Genomic DNA, 18,100 nt, shown 5'->3' with positions numbered 1-18,100 from the left:
AGCTAGTCTATCCATTAACCTGGTATCCCATTTGTCTTATGGAAAAAAGACATGACAAAAAGAGTCTGAAGCAGTGTGAGACAGGGGAAACCCATCTTTAAATGAGCCCACTACTCTACGTCATTGTCAGAATTCACAGTTAAAGCTGGTGTTTTGTTCTGTGAACCACTAAACCAGAGCACTTCCTTCAACTAGAACTGACTCTTCTGAATCTCGTAATTGTAGCTGGTATTAATAGGGTTACCTATCAATCAACTCTCAGGGAGTCTGAGTAAGAGCTGACAGCCCCAGTGATGGAGCGAAGGTTCTTGGTGCACAAAGCAGAGAGCTAGACCCGGAAAAGGTAACGGCAGAGGCCTCACCTTCATACTGACCTGCTTGGTTAACCACAAATATAATTCTCATTTTCTTCCCCAAAATGGACAATTAAAGTCTGTGTTTTAGTAGAAAACACATGAAAACCACAAAGCAAACGACAGGAGACATTACTAGCTATCTGGTCTATTCAGACATGCTAATGGTCTCTTTTATATTAAAATAAAAATAAGCTTTTTATAGGCCCAGCTAAGCACCATACGCTAAACAGGAGTCAAAGGGCAATCTTTTCCTCCTATTATCAGAAAAGCAATGCAAGGAAAGAAACAGAAGGCAGACAGTTTAGAGGTCCTTTACAAATGTCTTTGAGTAAATTTCTACTCGACCCTGTCCCTTGGGGCCTAGCACTGTGGAACCCTATGTGCAGCAGAGCGCCCGCCCCTCAGAGAGCCGCAGGGACTTGTACGCCATGCTTTCATCGCTTCCTTCTGTCGATGGACACTGTTTTAAAGCCTGTGTGTAAAGTCAGGCGCAATCCCAACACCTGGTGGGGAGCAGCAGGACAGACATAAGCTCAAGTCAGGACAGTCAGGCCACACAGTAAGACCTCCCTCAGAACGGGCATATTGTTAAGTTGGAGGTAGGGTTCAATGGTAAATATGCTTTTTAAATCTCTGACACCCACTCCCACAACTTTCCCTAGGAAAACAGTGAGATTTAACAGTATTAACTGAAGGAGAGATAAGGTAGTTCAATGGGCAAAGGCACTTTCTGTCAATCCTGATGCCCTCCCTGAGTTTGAGCCCCAGGACTCACATGAATGTCCTTGCCTTACAAAACAAGCAAGCAAATGTCTAATTACACCTAACTGAGAAAGTGCTAAGTCTAAGTTAACCTTTCACTTTTGTTTAAAGAAACACTCACTGTGCTTTTAGTCACAGATACTAAGGAAGAATCCTGTCATTTATAATCTTGCCAGAAATCTTTAAAAGATAAATAAGAAAATGTCAGAAAAATTCTTAAAGACAAATAAAAAAAATATTCTGCCAGATTTTTTTTTAGAACTCATTCACATACAAGACAAGTATACTGAAAACCAACCAAAGAAAAGACAAATTCTCTTTTTAGGTGGAAAAATCATGCTAAAAAAGCCTCAAATACGCAAAGGATACATACCCCACATTCTGCTACATCTCTGTATTTTCCAAAATGAAGAACCTGTGACCAAAATAAAAGGCAAAGTATGTATCAATGTAATTCATATTACAAATCATAGCTAGCACGGCTCAAGGAGAACGCGATACATACCCGTGCTTTTGTGTTCTGGTTAACGGTTTCATAAACGCCCATGTAAAACTCGGGGTCAAACATATCCTGAATCATGCAACGGAACTTGACAAAGCTGTTAGGTTTCAGATAATGAAGGGGGACTTCATTCAACGATGGTACCTTCAGATAGAAACAAGCAAGCAATTCAGCAACGTTGTTTCTGTAAAATGTTAGACACATTTTCAAAATTTAGCCCTATCCAGCTGTATGCTTTCACAGTTCAACATAACATGTGCTGGGCAAAGAACTGTCCTCAGAATTCTTACAAGTTCGCGTGACAACACCACCATAACAGGATGCTTTTCCTTCTAAAAGCATCCGTAATATGTGTAACACCTCCCTGCCTGCCTTTTGGTCCAGTTTTGTTGTTTTCTTGTTCTTGTTTTGTCTTTGTTTTCTTTCTTTAAAGATCTGTTTATGTATGTACATGTACATGAATACTCTGTGTGCCAGACAGGACATCTGATCTCATTACAGATGGTTGTGAAAAGCCAGGTCAATGTTGGGAACTGAACTTAAGACCTCTGAAAGAGCAGCCAGTGTTCTTAACCACTGAGCCATCTCTCCAGCCCCCTTGTTTCCTTTCTTTTGAGACAGTCTCACTTTGTAGTTCAGCATAGTTTGGAATTCCTTAGTAGCCCAGTCTAGCCCCAAACTTGTCATGATCCTCCTGTGTCAGCCTCCTAAGCCCCAACACTGCAAACATCGACTGTCATGAGGGACTGCTGAACCCTTGAAGTCAGCAGAAAAGCACATGCTTTGACGAGGTCTTCTGAACATTCACATGCCAATTCTTTTAGGAAGGAACAAAACAAAGGTGACAACCACTGTCAGAATCACAATTTACTCTTCAGAACAGCCATTTGCTGCCACCTAGAGGCGCGACACAGAAGCATCAGACCAAAGCCCTTTTATTTTCACATTCGAAGAGTTGTATGCACTCACTTCTCCACTTCTAGTCACAAGGACAGTGGGGCGTCTACTCTGCTGAGAGAAACCACAGACAGCCACCTCCTACAACAACAGTAAGCTCACCCATTTAGGAGCATTATTTTCCTTCAGCTTTTCCTTGAAGTAGTCAATAACTTTCTTCTCCCAGTCAGGAGTAACTCCATTTTGTGCTGAAAGAGAAATATGGTCATCAACACCTGGCCTAGGCCAACAGATCAAGTTCACATCAGTAACATGTAGGCTGCATGGTTAACACAAAGCAAATGTGCAGCTGGGACAGGCACAGGCATCCAAGGAGCTTCGCTGCTCAGGAGACTTTCATATACAGTGATACACGGTGAGACGGAAGCTGGAGACTTCCAGTCACATCTGTTTGCTGTTTGGTGTGCAGAGGCCAGAGAGCAGCGTGCAGGAGTTGGCTCTTGGGAATCTAGCTCGGGTCGGTCAGGGCCTGTCAGGAGGATCGGAAGTCCCAGGTTCTGCAGCTATATAGGAGCCTGAGCTACACGAACCATCTCAAACAAAATAAAAGCAGACAGAAAAAAGTTTGAATTGTAATTCTGTCCTTCAACGCCAATCATGCTGCTATGTAAGTGATGTTCTAGCCTTCTAGTGCTATATATAGAGACAGTATGTCTGTCCTTCTATCAGAGGGGCCCATCTCCCAAAGTGGCAACCAGTTCTCCACTATACATACAGTATTATCCTGCCCTCACAATGAAGAAGCAGCCTGCAGGTGACTCACGGGAGGTGAAAAGGAGGACCAAAGAGGGAGTAACCCACAGAACACAGATTCTGTGGACTAAACCCCCAGCAGACATGTCCACACGTCTTCATGCTTATCACATGGCTGCCTTAAGCAGATGGCGAATAAGGGGAATTTGTTTCTCACCGTGATGTCGCGGAGCCTGTCAGAAACACTCAACCCTGCTGCAGCAGTGCTCAAACATTTCCCTGGCTGGACCAAGCTTGATGACCTTAGGTGACTCTTCAGGCCCACGGGGTGGAAGGAGAGGATTGACTCCCCAAGTCGTCTTCTGACCTCCACATGTGCACCACCCACATTTATATGAATTAATTAATTCAAGTATTTAAACGAATTTAATTATTTAATTATTTAAAAATGAAGAATGAAACAGCCTTAGTGCCATACTTAAGGTATTGTTTTTAGATCTACAACCAACTGAATTAGTTTCTTTGGAAAGTATGAGGTTTAGGTCGAGATTTCTATTTTTTGTATATAAATGTTTAGTTATATTTCAAAGAACTTCCTTTACTACTGGGTTACCTTGTGTCCTTTGATTAAAAAAGAAAGAAAGAAAAGTGAAGAGTAACAGCAATAGAGCCTGCTAAGGAAGACTTAACCACACAGAAGGATAGAAAGGATCGGTCTACTTAGTATGGGAACTAAACTAGGCCAGTTCACAAAGGCATCATGGGAGAGGCTGGAGGGAAGGCAAGTCGGACAGTTTGTGAATACGGTACAAAGAATGCCCCAGTGGGGCTTACTTCCCATAACTGAGTTCAAAACTAGTAACCTTAAAACAAGAAAATCATCTAGGAGGGCTCACTGTGGAAGGGAGACTGAGAAGAAAATGTGGGACAACCTAGGTGTCAAGTTAGGTAAGGAGGCATCCGAGTTCCAGAGCAGCCCAGACCACACACTAAGAACCCATGACGAGTAAGTCTGAATGATAGGAAAATAATTTGTTGGTTATTGGGGCAGGTGTGTGTGTGTGTGTGTGTGCGCGCACGCGATGTAAGGGACAAAGAACAACTAGGGTGTTGTCTGGCATTATCCATTCATTTTTTTGGAAAGAATTTCTCACTGACCTGGACTTGCCAAGTAGGAGGCTGGCTAGCCAAAACCCACAGGGATGTGCCTATGTCCACCTCCCTAGGAGCCGAGATTAAGGGCAAGCATTCCAGGCTGAGCTTTTATATGTAAATTCTAGGGACTAAACTCAGGTCAACATGCTTGCAAGCCATGCATTTTACTAACTGAGCTGTTTCCCATTCTGGTAGCCAGACTCTTTAAAGCTCAGAAAAGACAAGGAATTAGATTTGTTCTTAGAACCTCCAGGTAGGGATGCAAACCCTGCTGACAACTTGGTTTTTATTCCAGTGACACTCAGTGTCACACTCTGGCTTCTAGAGCTGTAATGTTTTTTTGTTTTTGTTTTTTTTTTTTTGTTTTTGTTTTTTTTTTTGAGCTGGGGACCGAACCCAGGGCCTTCTTGATGCTAGGCAAACGCTCTACCGCTGAGCTAAATCCCCAACCCCTAGAGCTGTAATGTAATGAATCTATATTGTTTCAAGCCACTGTGTTTGGTGTAAGTTACTGTTGGAACAGGAAGTTACATAAATCTCTGAATATATGTATCCAAGTCTTTTGTTCTATCCGTCCAGTTAGTACACAGTGGCATTTCCTCTTTATTCCCGGTATGGGTAATTTGTTTTCTTTTTTCTTTACTAGTCTAGCTAGGGGTCTAACAAAGGAAATAAAAGATTAGGGATTTAGTTCAGTGATTCAATCCCCAATCACACTCCCTACACACACACACACACACACACACACACACACACACACACACACACACACACACACACCCCTAAACACACTCAAAGAAGAAGCAAAGAGGGAGCTATTGCACGCGTAGCTCAGATGGTAGTGTCTAGCAAGATGAGGCCCTGGCTCATCTGCATGAACCAGGTGTAGTGGTGCATGCCTACACCCAGGGGATGGAGGCAGATGGAGGCAGGAGGGTCAGCAAGTTCAAGCTAATGGCCACTGAGTAGAGACACAGGCTACCAAAGGATCCTCTGCGTTCAGTCCCTTGAGGAGGAGAGAACCTAGCAAACGCGGTCTGTCCTTCTGACCTCCACATGCACACTGTTCCCAATGTGTAGCAACTTCCAGCAACGTAGTAAGGAGAACGCTGTAAGAAAGTTTAAGACCACCTTCACACTAGCGAGTTCTAAGGCAGCCTGTACTACATAAGACTGTCTCAAGTCTCACTGATTTGCTGTTTTCTCGTTTCCAACCCTTAATTTCTGTTCTTCCTTCATTATTTCCTTTTCTTTTCTTTGTGACTTGGGTTTTAGTGTTCATTTCTGATTTCATATATGGACACAATGCTTGAAGCCTTCTTTTCAAATATACATACAATATACATACAGCACGGTCTCTGGCTGTGCTTAGAGGATGTTCTTACATTTCCATTTGTGTGTACCTAGGAACAATTTTAAGTTTCATAGGGACTGCTTTTTGATCTACTGACTGTTTATAAGTCTTCTACAAGTCTAAAGTTTTCTGCCAGCTTTCGGATTTCCGATTCCCTCTTATTACAGACAGAACACACACAATGATTTCCCTTCTTTGAAGTCTGCTGATACTTGTTCATAACTCAGAATGATTTATCTTGGCCCAAGTTCCTCATGTGCTTGGACAGTGCGTGTTCTGGGAGGGGGAGGTGAGCATCCTAAATGAGCCTGCTTGGCTGGTGCACTCAGCGCTTTAAGAGACTACACTTTTCCAACTACGCAAAGCAGCAGCAGGCCCTGCAACTGTGGCTGCACACTTGTCCACTCTCAGCTCACCAGTGTCTGGAGGCGGCTTGAAGCTCTGCAGCTGGTGCATGGACGTCATCTTTTTATGACAAGACCTACAGCAAACCTATGCGTCTCTTATTTTCTTCTCGGGACAGCTTTAAAAACTTATTTTAAAACTTGGGACTATCCAGGTAATGGTGGTGCATACCTTTAATCCCAGCCCTTGGAAGACAGAGACAGGTGGATCTCCAGGTTGGAGGCTAGCTTGGTCTACAGAGTAATTTCTAGCCAGGGCAAGACCAAAAAAAAAAAAAAAAAAAAAACAACAAAACCCATCTCAAAAAACAAGCAAGCAAACAACACCCAATATTACATCACTCTCTCTGTCCATCACTCACGCCCTGCTATCCCTCTCAGCCAACTCTCTTTCAAATTCATGACTTTGTACTCTTTAACTATTATTGTTAGATATATTGTTGATAGATACATAAGTACAACCTATTGAGTCCATTTACCCTTGCTTATTTCTATTATTTTTAAGGCTGACCACCTGGGATTGGTGTAGAGAAATCTCTTGTGTACTGAATGGATCCAACACCTGTCAGTTAAAGCTGACTGACCTGTAGCTGAGGCAGCAAACTGAAGGTGGACAGAGAGGATTCTGGGATAGAGCCAGGTCCAGGAGGACTGGCCCAGGAACATGGAGATCAGAAGCATGGGAGCTAAGCAGAGGTGACCAGCCATGTGGCAGAACTTCTCTAGGAACAGCCAAAGCTTATGGCAGAGGTATTTGTAAATATATTTGAGTTTCAGAGTCGTTATTCTTGAAGCCTGGAGCCAGGAGGAAAACTTGACTTTTACAGATTGGGGAAGAAGAAATTCTCCCTTTCTTAGTAGTGCAAACAGACCCTTCCTTCTTAAGTGAGTATAACAAATTCCCAAAATGTATGTTTTAGGTTAAACTCAATGGAAATCAGATGTATCATTATGCTCACTGACCAAAAGGAATGCACAGGAAAAGAAAAACAGAAAGAAAATTCTGAAACCACAATTCCCTTACCATGAACCTCCTTCCCCAAATAAACCCACACTACTAATTTGGGAATTTGAGGATAGTCCCAAATTTTCTCCGATGAATTACAGATTAATCTGTGTAGTGTTTGTGGAATACTAAAGTGGGGTTTCGAGGAAAAAATAAGTTTGAAATACCAAAGAAAAAATACCAAGAAAAAAACAGACATAAAATAGTCTACTAATCAACACGTGCAATTAGAAAAGCAGTAAAACTAAGGGCAAGCATCAAGGAACGGAAATGAAAACATCAACACAAACGACTAATATGAAAACACAAATTCCTGGGTGGGACAGTTCACATTCATAGTCCTAGTACCTAGGAGGTGGAGGCAGAAGGAAAGGGGTTCAAAGCCAGCCTGGGCTACATAAGACTAGAAAAGGGTTGGGTGGGGAGGAAACAGAAAAAAAGAGAGAGGCAAAAAGAAAATGAAAATAAGACAAAATTTCTAGGAAGCCGTTCAGGAGGGGAAAAACTGCAAACAAAACCCCAGGTGTTGGGGATGTGGCTGTGGTGGGAGAGCGCTTGCCTAGCATGCATGAAGCCTTGGTTGGACTCCCAGAGCTTCAGAAAACAAGGAGTGGTGGTACACACCCGTAATCACAGCAGTAGGCAGAGATGGGGATCAAATTCAGTCACTCTCTGCTAATAGCAAGTTCAAAGCAAGTTCACACTACGTAATACCCTGACTCAAAACAAAAACAAAACAACAACAAACCCCAAGTATTGGCAAAAGGACAGACTGAGGAAACAAAATAAACAGCCTGTAAGTTTATCAACATCAATGCAGCCAACTGAACTGTCAAAGGAGCAAAACCAATATAGCAATGTACAATATACAATGGAGAAAGAACCCTAAGAAACAATGTGGGAACAAACGAGTGACACTGCAAAAGTTACAACCTAGAATCGCACCTCAAATCTGTCACAAATTAACTTAAAATGGATCACAGGACTAAACAAACAAAAGTAACATCATAAAATTCAGAAGAAAACCCAGAAGAAAACCTAGATGTTTGGCTAAAACTGTTTAAATAAAATACCAATGACGCATTCCACAAAAGAAAATAAGCTAGACTTAACTACTGTTACATGAAGGAAACTGTCAAAAAAAAAAAGCAAACACAGACAGGCAGACGACACACACACACACACACACACACACACACACACACACACACACACACACTATAGAGTGATGAAAATACAGACACAACACTAACCACACTACATGCAGATGAGTAAGTGTCCAAACTGATCTTTAACGAAACAAACCCCAGCCGTTCGGTGATGGATTAGACCTTTAACTGCATGACTAGGAAACTGAGGCAGGAACTCTGTGAGTTCCAGAACAGCCAGTGCTACACAGAGAAACCCTGCCTGGAAAAACCAAACCAAACCAAACCAAACCAAACCAAACCAAACCTAACAAACCAAGAAACCCAAAAGGTAACCAGGGATGCCGATGAGCAGAGCTGGGACCTGGCAGTCGGAGTTGCTAACACAGCAATTTCCATTCACTGCTGCTAGAGGGCGGAACCAGCCTGGCGGTTTGTCACTAAGCTCAACATACTCATTCTATCACACTACCCGAGCAATGCATACTATGGACTTCGGATGATAACGTGCTAATGCCTGTTTATTTAAAAAATACATACATTTGGGGCAGGGCTTTGTGAACAGAGGTCATAGGACAACATTAACAACTTTTTAAATAATCATTCATGTTATTTTATACGGAGATGTGGTATCTGAAAATACATATATATATATACCATGTGGACATGGAGCTGACAGAGGTCAGAAGAGGTCATTAGAGCCCATGAACTGGTTACAGACAGTTACAGTTACCATGTAGTTACTGTGAATCTAGTCTGGGTCCAGAGGACAACTCTGTATCTCATTTTCCTTCCACCTTCAGATATGGGTTCTAGAGATCAAATTCAGGTCATCAGGTTAGCCGCCTCAGCTCAGTGAGGATTTCCTAATTGTGACAAATAAACATTACCATATGGAGGAAGTGGAGATGTTACATAAAAAATCTTTACCTTTCACTCACTTAAAGACAATTTTAAATAAATTGCTCAAAGAATATAAAAGCAACAAAAATTAAAATGGATATAAAAGTCTCAGATGACTGTAAAAACCAAATACTGTTTAAAATACTAGTGTTCTAGGTTCTAAACAGTAATAGTTCATGTTTGGCTTCCCACAACGCTAGATACGATACTAGGTCTTAGAGATAATAATGCTAGAGAGAGACAATGGTAGGTCTCAAACACGGAGCACATACTCCATCATGAGGCTACTGCCTGGGACCCAACCCTCTCTCAACCACAGTTTTGCTTATTTTTCATGCTTTTTTTTTTTTTTTTTTTCGAGCTGGGGACCCAACTCAGGGCCTTGTGCTTCCCTAGGCAACCGCTCTACCACTGAGCTAAATCCCAACCCCTCCCCCCAGCTGGGGGACCGAACCCAGGGCCTTGCGCCTCAGCTAAGTGCTCTACCCGCTGAGCCAATCCCCAACCCCAGTTTTGCTTATTTAAAAAAAAATAGTCTCACTATGTAGCCCCGGCTGGCCTTGGAATTAGCAGTCTTCCTGCTTCCATCTCTTGAGTGGATTCGGATATATGTGTATGAACCCATATGACAATGGGTGTCATTTTTTGACAGCTGTCTTTTGAAACAGGGACTCCTGCTGACCCCGAGTTCACCACGTAAGCCAGGCCGGAATTCAAATACAAGCACACACATACAAACTAGGTATAGTCATGGGAGCCTATAATCCCAGCAGGGGGTGGAGACTGGCAGATTCTAGGATCTGGTTAGCTAGCACCTCTAGCCAAAGCTGCCAAACTTGGGGTCTAGTGAGAGACCCTGCCTCAAGAGAGTAAGATGGAGAATGACTTGATAGAGCAGGATACCTAATGTCATCCTTTGTTGTCTATTCTAGGTGTATACACACAATCAGACAGACTGATAGATACAGACACACAACACACACACACACACACCCCATCCTCAACAATAAAACAGACAAGTCACAGCAGTCAAGACTACTACAGTTCTCGCATGAAGAGAGATGATACTGACCACTGCGTGGAAATGGAATAAAACCACATAGTTTACCATCAATTGGGTTTTCAACAAATGTGCCAAAACTATAATAAGGAAGAGATAGTCTCTTCAGCAAATAGACAGGGAAAGACAGACAGCCATATGCAAAAGAATGACCTCAGACCCGACCTCACACTGTATTACAAAACCACAAGAAAACCACAGCAGAATGGGCAAATACATAGACACCCAAAAATTAAGAAAAAAGGAAAATAAATGAGACTTTTTTTCTTTTTCTTTTTTTCCTTGTATTTGTGTAGGCTAGAAGTATATGAATAGAGTAATATTCTCTATTCAGTTATTTCCCTCAGCCAATTTCAATGTCCCAAAGCTTAATTAACAGAACAGGGAAGTTGCCCTGAACTGAACTCAACACTTTGGAGAATAAATGAGACTTTATCAAAGTTAAAAATTCACGGTCACATTGCTGAGGGAGGAGAAAATTATCTATATCAAAGACTTAGGTTCAATCCTTGGCTATGCATGTGGACTAGAAAGAAGAAAACAAAATTTTACAATTCAACAAGAAAAAAGATAACTAAAACCTTTGCTGAAGGCAGGGACACATACTTTTTTAAAAAAGATTTATTTATTTTATTTATGTGAGTGCACTGTCATTGTCTTCAGACACACTAGAGGAGGGCATCAGATCCCATTCAGATGGTTGTGAGCCACCGTGTGGTTGCTGGGATTTGAACTCAGGACCTCTGGAAGAGCAGCCAGTACCCTTAACCACTGAGCCATCTCTCCAGCCCGTGACACATACCTTTAATTCCAGCACTAGAAGGCAGGGGCAGGTGGGTCTCTGTGAGTTCGAGGCCAGCCTGGTCTACAAAGCAAGTTCCAGGACAACCAGAGCTGTTACATAGAGAAACCCTGACTACAAAACAAAACAAACGCCTTGCCTACATAGTGAGTCTGGGGTTGGTCAAGAATACATGATACTTGGTTTAAGAAAGAAGTAGGCTGGGACACAGCTCCTTTGGTAGAGCGAACAGCTGCTCAGCATGTACCCAGCCAGCCTGGGATACATGCAATACTGCCTCCCCACTGACCGCAAAGGGCTTGAACACATGGTCTAGGAATGCACTATGCTACCTGGTTCAGGTTGGTCAGAACGACCTGCAGCAAACCAAACTTTCTCCCTTCCCTTCCAAGTGCTGAGATTACACACATATTTTCACAGACAGGTCTTCAAAGAGAATACCCAAGTGTCAATATACCAGATGTTATTTGTTATTAGTGAAATTAAAATAAGATCTCAGCAGCACATGCACTAAAACTGGAATAGAGAGATTAGCACGGTCCCTGTACAAGGATAACAACGCAAATTTGTTACGTGTTCCATATTTAAAGAAAAGCTCTGTCTGGTTAGAGTTTCCATTGCTGTGGTAAAACACTATGACCAAAAGCAACTTGGGGAGAAGGGGCTTGTTTAATCGTCTTACTGACTGCAGTCCCTCATTCAGGGATGTCAGAGCAGAGACTCAAGGCGGGAAATGATGCAAAGGCCATGAAGGCACGAAGGGAAAACATAAATCTTAAGAATTACTTTTCAGGGGGGGGGATTTAGCTCAGTGGTAGAGCGCTTGCCTAGGAAGCGCAAGGCCCTGTTGGTCCCCAACTCCGGAAAAAAAAGAACCAAAAAAAAAAAAAAAAAATTACTTTTCAGTTTTTTTATGTACATGGGTGCCTGCAGGTACGTCTGTGCACCACGAATGTGGCTAGTGTCTGCAGAGGAGGGCATCATATCCCCAGGAACTGTAGTTATACACAGGTGCGAACTGCCACATTCGTGCTGCGAATCCAACCCTGGTCTTCAGGAAGAGCATGCAGTCACCAGTCCCTAAACCAGGTATTTACAATTACACACAGAAATATTATGCTTAGCCATGAAAAGCAGCACAGTACAGGTGCACACTGCAACATGGATGAAGCCTGAAAACATACTGCATGAACGAACGCAGCCCCTCATGGCTCGAGTCATATGACTACTTAAATACAACAGGTTTAGGGTAGTTGTGGCTAGAGCACTGGGGGCAGTGTGGAGGATGGGGGATGAGTGCTAAGAGCCTTGGGGTTTCTTTCAGGTGTGATGGAAATGATAATGGTGTTGTACATTATAAAAATACCCCAAAACAAAAAACCCAAACAAACAAACAAAAAATGGCTAGAGAGATGGCTCTGTGATTAAGGCTGTTTGCTGAGAAACCTGATGACCCGAGCCTGATCTCTGCAGACCCACACAATAGAGAGAAGAAGCAATTCCTACAAGTTGTCCTCTGACCTCCACACATGAACTGTGTGTGGCACTCCTGTGCTCTCATTCATTCTCTCTCACACTAAATGTAATTTAAAGATAGCAAAAACCATCGAATATTTATTTATAGGATTTAGTAGCCTTAAACCTAAAGCGCCACCTATAACACCCAGTAACACTCGGCTATGTTGCTTTTGCGCCTTTTAATTTTGAGACAGATTTTCATTAGTTGCCCAGGCAGGCCTTGAACTCAATCCTCCTGCCTCAACCTCCCAAGTACCTGTGGCTACAGGCTTGCTTTACAAGATCAAATATACATTCCTGTTATAAGTTTTATGTGAATTATATCTGAATAAGAATGTTTCGCCACCCCAGAAAGCCACACACAAACCACTGGAAAGTAGGAACAGTTGAGCAAGGCATGGTGCCACACGGCTTTAATCCCAGCACTCCAGGAGGCAGAGGCAGAGGCAGAGGCAGGAGGCAGAGGCAGAGGCAGAGGCAGAGGCAGGCAGGCAGAGGCAGAGGCAGAGGCAGAGGCAGAGGCAGGCAGGCAGGAGGCAGAGGCAGGGGGCAGAGGCAGAGGCAGAGGCAGAGGCAGAGGCAGAGGATGGATGTAATGTAAGTTTGAGGCCAGCCTGGTCTCCATAGTGAGATCCTGTCTTAAAAAATAGAAAAATCAGATAAAAGGAGTTTCATTCAACGGGAGAACATATAATAACTAACTTAGCAGATCTATATTGGCCTTGTAACCACATGTTAGTTCTTATTTATAGCTTAAATACTCACACATTTTGCCATGGCTGTTCAATTCAGGTTTCTTTGAAAACCTCCTCAATGGCCATGACTGTCCTACACAACCCTCATGGCCATCAGAGGTAGCTAATCATGAGATGACAGTAGATTTTCTACCCCTAGAATTTGGGATGAGGTATATGCTGGCACTGAGGACAAGTGAGTTTGATACGGAAGAGAAAAACTGCAAGTCAACACACAGAGCCGAGTGTCCTCCTGCTTCTCTTAGTCCTAGAACGCAGTTCCTCAAAACACCCAGGCCCTTTCCCTGGGCTCTAGTCTTACCATAAATTACTCTTTAGCACCTATCAAGAGCCGGGCAGTAGGTGAAGAGCTCCACGCTGGGTGCACACAAGACAGTGGACTGATGACAAGAACAGAGCAGCTTCCGCTGATCTCATCACTGCTTTGAACTTTTGAAAACACTAGTGATTAGTCTCAGACTTCCTCCTTCAGACGCTGGCCAGCCTCATCCATTAGAATGAACCAAGGAACCCAACTAAGCCAAAACTGAAACACCTAAAATGAAGAGGCAGCCGTTACAAGCTACCTGGAATCAAGAGCAGTTACGTGGCCAGTGGGACGGCTGAGTGAGAGAGCGAGCGAGCAGGCGTGCGTGCGTGCGTGCGTGCGTGCGTGTGTGTGTGTGTGTGTGTTGTTTGTTATGGATACGACTAGTGGCCCATCTACTACTGGTGGTCCCAGCTACTTAGAAGCTAAAGGAGGGTCACTTGAACCCAGGAAGTGGTGGGATGCCAGCCTAGGTAAAATGACAAGAGCTGAAGTCAAAGTGGGTAGTAATTCAAATTATTCATATGGGGTGGGGGTAAGCACAGTGAGATGTGGATGTGAGCCCAGCACTTGGAAAGTAGAGGCATCTTTGATTAGGGAGCTGGAGGCCAACCTGAGCCACATCAAACAGTCTCAGCCAAACAAGGAAACAAACGAAAATAAGAGGAAAATTAAGAGTAAAATGTGTATCCTAGCACCCACAGGAAAAGAGCTCACAAGGGCCTGTAACTTCTGGTATCCAAGGGCCCCTGTCCATGTCCATGTATCCTCAGAGAAAAGCACAAGTAGATATAAAAACACCTCAGAAGACATACAGATCAGAGCCAGAAGAGACAGTGCCTGCCCGTAATCCCAGAATTTAGAGGCTCAAGCCCAGCCTGGGCTATACAGTGTACAGGGCACCAGAGGAGGAAAAAGGTGTAGGTCAGGTACTGAGGTCATAACATACTCAGGTCAACACAACTACAGTGATATTTACTAGTAATCTCCACACACCAAGAGGCTGAGGTGGAAAATGGAGAATTCAAGGGCAACCTGGGGTTACTTATAAAATTAAAACCCAAACGGGGAAAGTCTCTAGAAGCAACTGGAAGCCACTGGTTGTAGCATGTAAGTCCAAGAGCCGTGGAGGCTGTTGCAGAAGTCTAAAACGTGATACAAGGTCCTGGGCTACAGCAGCAGTGTTGAAGAGGAGATATCTGACAGGGTCAAGACATATTTAATATCTGAAGCCGATGCAACATTTGGAGGGATGCTGGGTGTGCAGCCAGTAAGACCATCTTCAGGGGTGGACTATGGACCTGCCTGCCTATACTGGGTTCAATCCCCAGTACCAAAACCGAAAATCAAACACAGACCAAAGTCTCCAACTTTTCATACAGCACCTTCAATACTCTCATCATATAGGTGCCCAACGGGATGACAGCCACAGGAAAACACAGCGGACATTCAGAGCAGGGCAGATTACACTTAAGAGCCATTCAGAGGACAACAATGACCTTTCCACAACATTCCACAAGATTTAGAAAATACTGCAGTACTTGTAATCAAGTTCCGTGTTTTCCTGTACGATAAAGAGGTGTGATACCTTAGGATCACACTTAAGGAACGAAACTCGACAACAATATATCCAATCTGTATTGCATTTAAAACCACGTCATTCCTACAGCAAGACCAGGGTACTGGGATATTTCTCACAAATGGAGATTCTGGCTGGGCAAGGTGGCACAGGCACACTCCAAAGGATGAGGCAGGAGGACTTCCATGAGACCAGATCAGGTTAGAGATCTGTCTCAAAGTAAAGGATAAGGAATTCTGGGGGTTGGTCATTGGAACTTTACCCTGTAAGTCCCAAACCTTTAACTATGGGGAGCTTTTCCTTAAAATGTATCTACACATTTGCACCTTCATCCAGTCCAGAACTGAATCTTGGTTGGGCTAATCTGTTATCAGTCTCAACACACCAGTTGTTGGCTGCAGTATTCTGAACTTCAATTACTAGCACTTGGTGAAGGGACATAGGACCCTTTTTCTCTTTTTAGAGACAGGCTGTCTTCCAGGTGACAGAATGACAGGTAAGCTGCTTATACACACACACCCCTTGAAAACCACCCTAGATTGCTAGGTATGGATCTAGCTTCTCTCCACCTGCACTACACTCAGACCATCATCAGGCCAGGCATGCATTCTACTACTGGGCTATAATATCCCAAGCCCATGTTTTACTCTTTCGTGGGCTTGCACATCCCTGCCCCTCTTTATCAGACTGTGTGTTCACTGGCTATAATCTTAAGGTCTACCCAGTCCTTCTATCTACCGGGTTTAGTTTCACCCTGGGAAACTACCTGAGTAGTTAGAATTCTAGGTAAAATGAATCGGATCCTGTGGGAGCATTAGTACAGAAAACACATTCCACGGAGACTGGTGGCTCAGGCCAGTCATTAAGCGCACCGAAATCAGGGATTCGAATGGGAATTGGAGGTCCAGTAAAGCAAAAAAAAAAAAAAAAAAAAAATAACGATGACAATTACAACTAAAATTTACTCAGCTTGCCTACAGCACTCTCGGCTCTCGCTCTGTATCAACTCGTCTAAGTAGTTGAGCATTTCTAGCTAGCCCTGGTACAGGAACTAGTAACAGAGCTGACGGGTTTTTAAGTCAACAGAGCAGGGGTAAAAAATGAAGCATTGGTCCCCAGCTCCGAAAAAAGAAAAGAAAAAAAAAAAAAATGAAGCATTCTCTCGGATGTCAAGGGAGACGTGGAAACAGAGTGAACTTCTGTGCGAAGGATCCAGCACTCCCCTACACACACCCCGGAAGTTTTGAAATATCCCGCAGGCTCCCACAGGCAGTGGCTTCTCTCCGCGGCCGCTCTGAGGGCCCTCCGTGGGCAAGGGGACCTCTCGTGTCTGCAGCACCCGGGCTAGGTAGGCCACCAGCCGGGAGCCAGGCCGTCAATCACTGCCAGCGCTCGCAGCTGGGTCCACGCCGCCAGCGAGCCAGAGCCCGGCAGCGGGCAGGTGACGGGAGGTGGTGGCACCTGCGTCCGCGGCCCGAGTCGGCTGCTTCTGCTCGGCTGCCAGGCCCGGGGCCACGCGAGCCCTCGGCAGTGATTCTCCCGGACCGCCGTCCCGAGTGTGGCCGCGCGGCAGGCCTGGTCCCGCAAACTCCGCTCCCCTCCCTGCCCTGCTCGCCACGCGCCACTCACCGAAGAAGCCTTGCACGATCCCGAGCGGGTGGCTCAGCCAGTCTTCTCCACAGGGCATGGCGCTGAGGGCTGGGGCCAGCGCGGCCCGCGCGGCGCTTCTCTGCCGGCGGAGCGCGCTCGGAGCCCGGCTTCTCCTCGGGGGCTCGGCCGCTCCTCGTCCGCGCCCTCCCACGCGCGGGGCGTCGCGAGCCACGGGCCTCCGCGCGTCTCAAGGAGAGGTGGTTGCGGCGACGGTGACGAGTGTCTCGGAGCTGCTGTCCAGCGACCGGAGGAGGGGAGATCGTCCCAGCCTCCACTTCTCACAATGGCGGGAAATCGCGGCCACCGACCGCGCTACCAGAGACCTGGGTGGAGCTCAAGAAGGAGGGGCGGCGGGAGCGTGCTGCGCACTCCCGGAGGGGAGGGAGTGGGCGGGGCGGGCGGCCATTTTGGAGACGGGTAGAAATAGGGCATTCCCGGGGCCGCCATCTTGGAGACGGGCAGAGGAAGGCTACTGTGCTTGAGTATAGTGGTCACCGCGTTCGCGCGTTGGAGGCAAACTCCATCAGGGTGCCTCATTGGCTCAAAGTTTGAGACCTTGCACATGGACCAAAAGCCACAAGTTCATCCAACCTCAAGTTTCTCTGAGCAAAATTAGGGGTTGAAACTCCATTCGGTGTCTGATCATCGGATCTCTTTGTGACTCTGGTGGTAGAACTCTTCTAAGGTGCCCTGCACAAAATCCTGTAAAAGAACTTGCCCCCAGCTCAGTGAGCTCTTCCTGAACGATTTAATCAAGGAGGCTTTGTAGCCTTGTGGGCATCTCAATATGGCCAAGGAGCTGGCAAGCACTCAGAACTTTCTCCTAGCCCAGCCTTTAGTTTCTAACCTCAAAACCACCCAGAGCTGGGGTTGGGGATTTAGCTCAGTGGTAGAACGCTGCCTAGGAAGCAAGGCCCTGGGTTCATCCCAGCTCCAAAAAAAAAAAAAAAAAAAAAGAACCAAAAAAACAAAAACAAAAACAAAAACAAAAAACAAAACACCCAGAGCCCTTCTGCTTCCAACCTGGCAACTAGGGAGCTATGGCAAGATACCTGTACAGCATACAGATCAGAATACTCTTACAGGGCGACGCAGAAGGGCAGCTCCACTGTAACCTTTAGTCTAGAGAACTTAGGAACTGTCAAGTTTTCATAAAGAAGACATTTTCCCTGTGTATGGGATGTACCTC

The 18,100-nt window shown here is 44.8% G+C and overlaps 1 protein-coding gene and 1 non-coding gene across 2 annotated transcripts in view; both read right to left on the bottom strand.

The window, feature by feature from the left end:
* The window catches only part of Mcmbp (minichromosome maintenance complex binding protein), a 46,030-nt gene extending 28,470 nt beyond the window's left edge, over positions 1–17,560 (bottom strand). Inside the window, exons 1-4 of the mRNA XM_032892483.1 lie at positions 16,891–17,560; positions 2,680–2,765; positions 1,624–1,764; positions 1,492–1,533 (exon numbers count right to left, since the gene is read on the bottom strand). Of these exons, the coding sequence (XP_032748374.1) occupies positions 1,492–1,533; positions 1,624–1,764; positions 2,680–2,765; positions 16,891–16,948 (327 nt within the window). The 5' untranslated portion in view covers positions 16,949–17,560. The remainder of the gene's footprint in view (positions 1–1,491; positions 1,534–1,623; positions 1,765–2,679; positions 2,766–16,890) is intronic.
* On the bottom strand, positions 10,589–10,719 carry LOC116894965. The gene has a single exon (XR_004387158.1). It is a non-coding gene; the product is annotated as a small nucleolar RNA SNORA36 family (small nucleolar RNA).
* Positions 17,561–18,100: the final 540 nt, after the last annotated feature.

This window comes from Rattus rattus, chromosome 2 (assembly GCF_011064425.1).
Source record: "Rattus rattus isolate New Zealand chromosome 2, Rrattus_CSIRO_v1, whole genome shotgun sequence".
Classification (NCBI taxonomy): Eukaryota; Metazoa; Chordata; class Mammalia; order Rodentia; family Muridae; genus Rattus; species Rattus rattus.
Note: the sequence above shows the minus strand (reverse complement) of the source record. Positions and strands in the feature narration are given on the sequence as shown.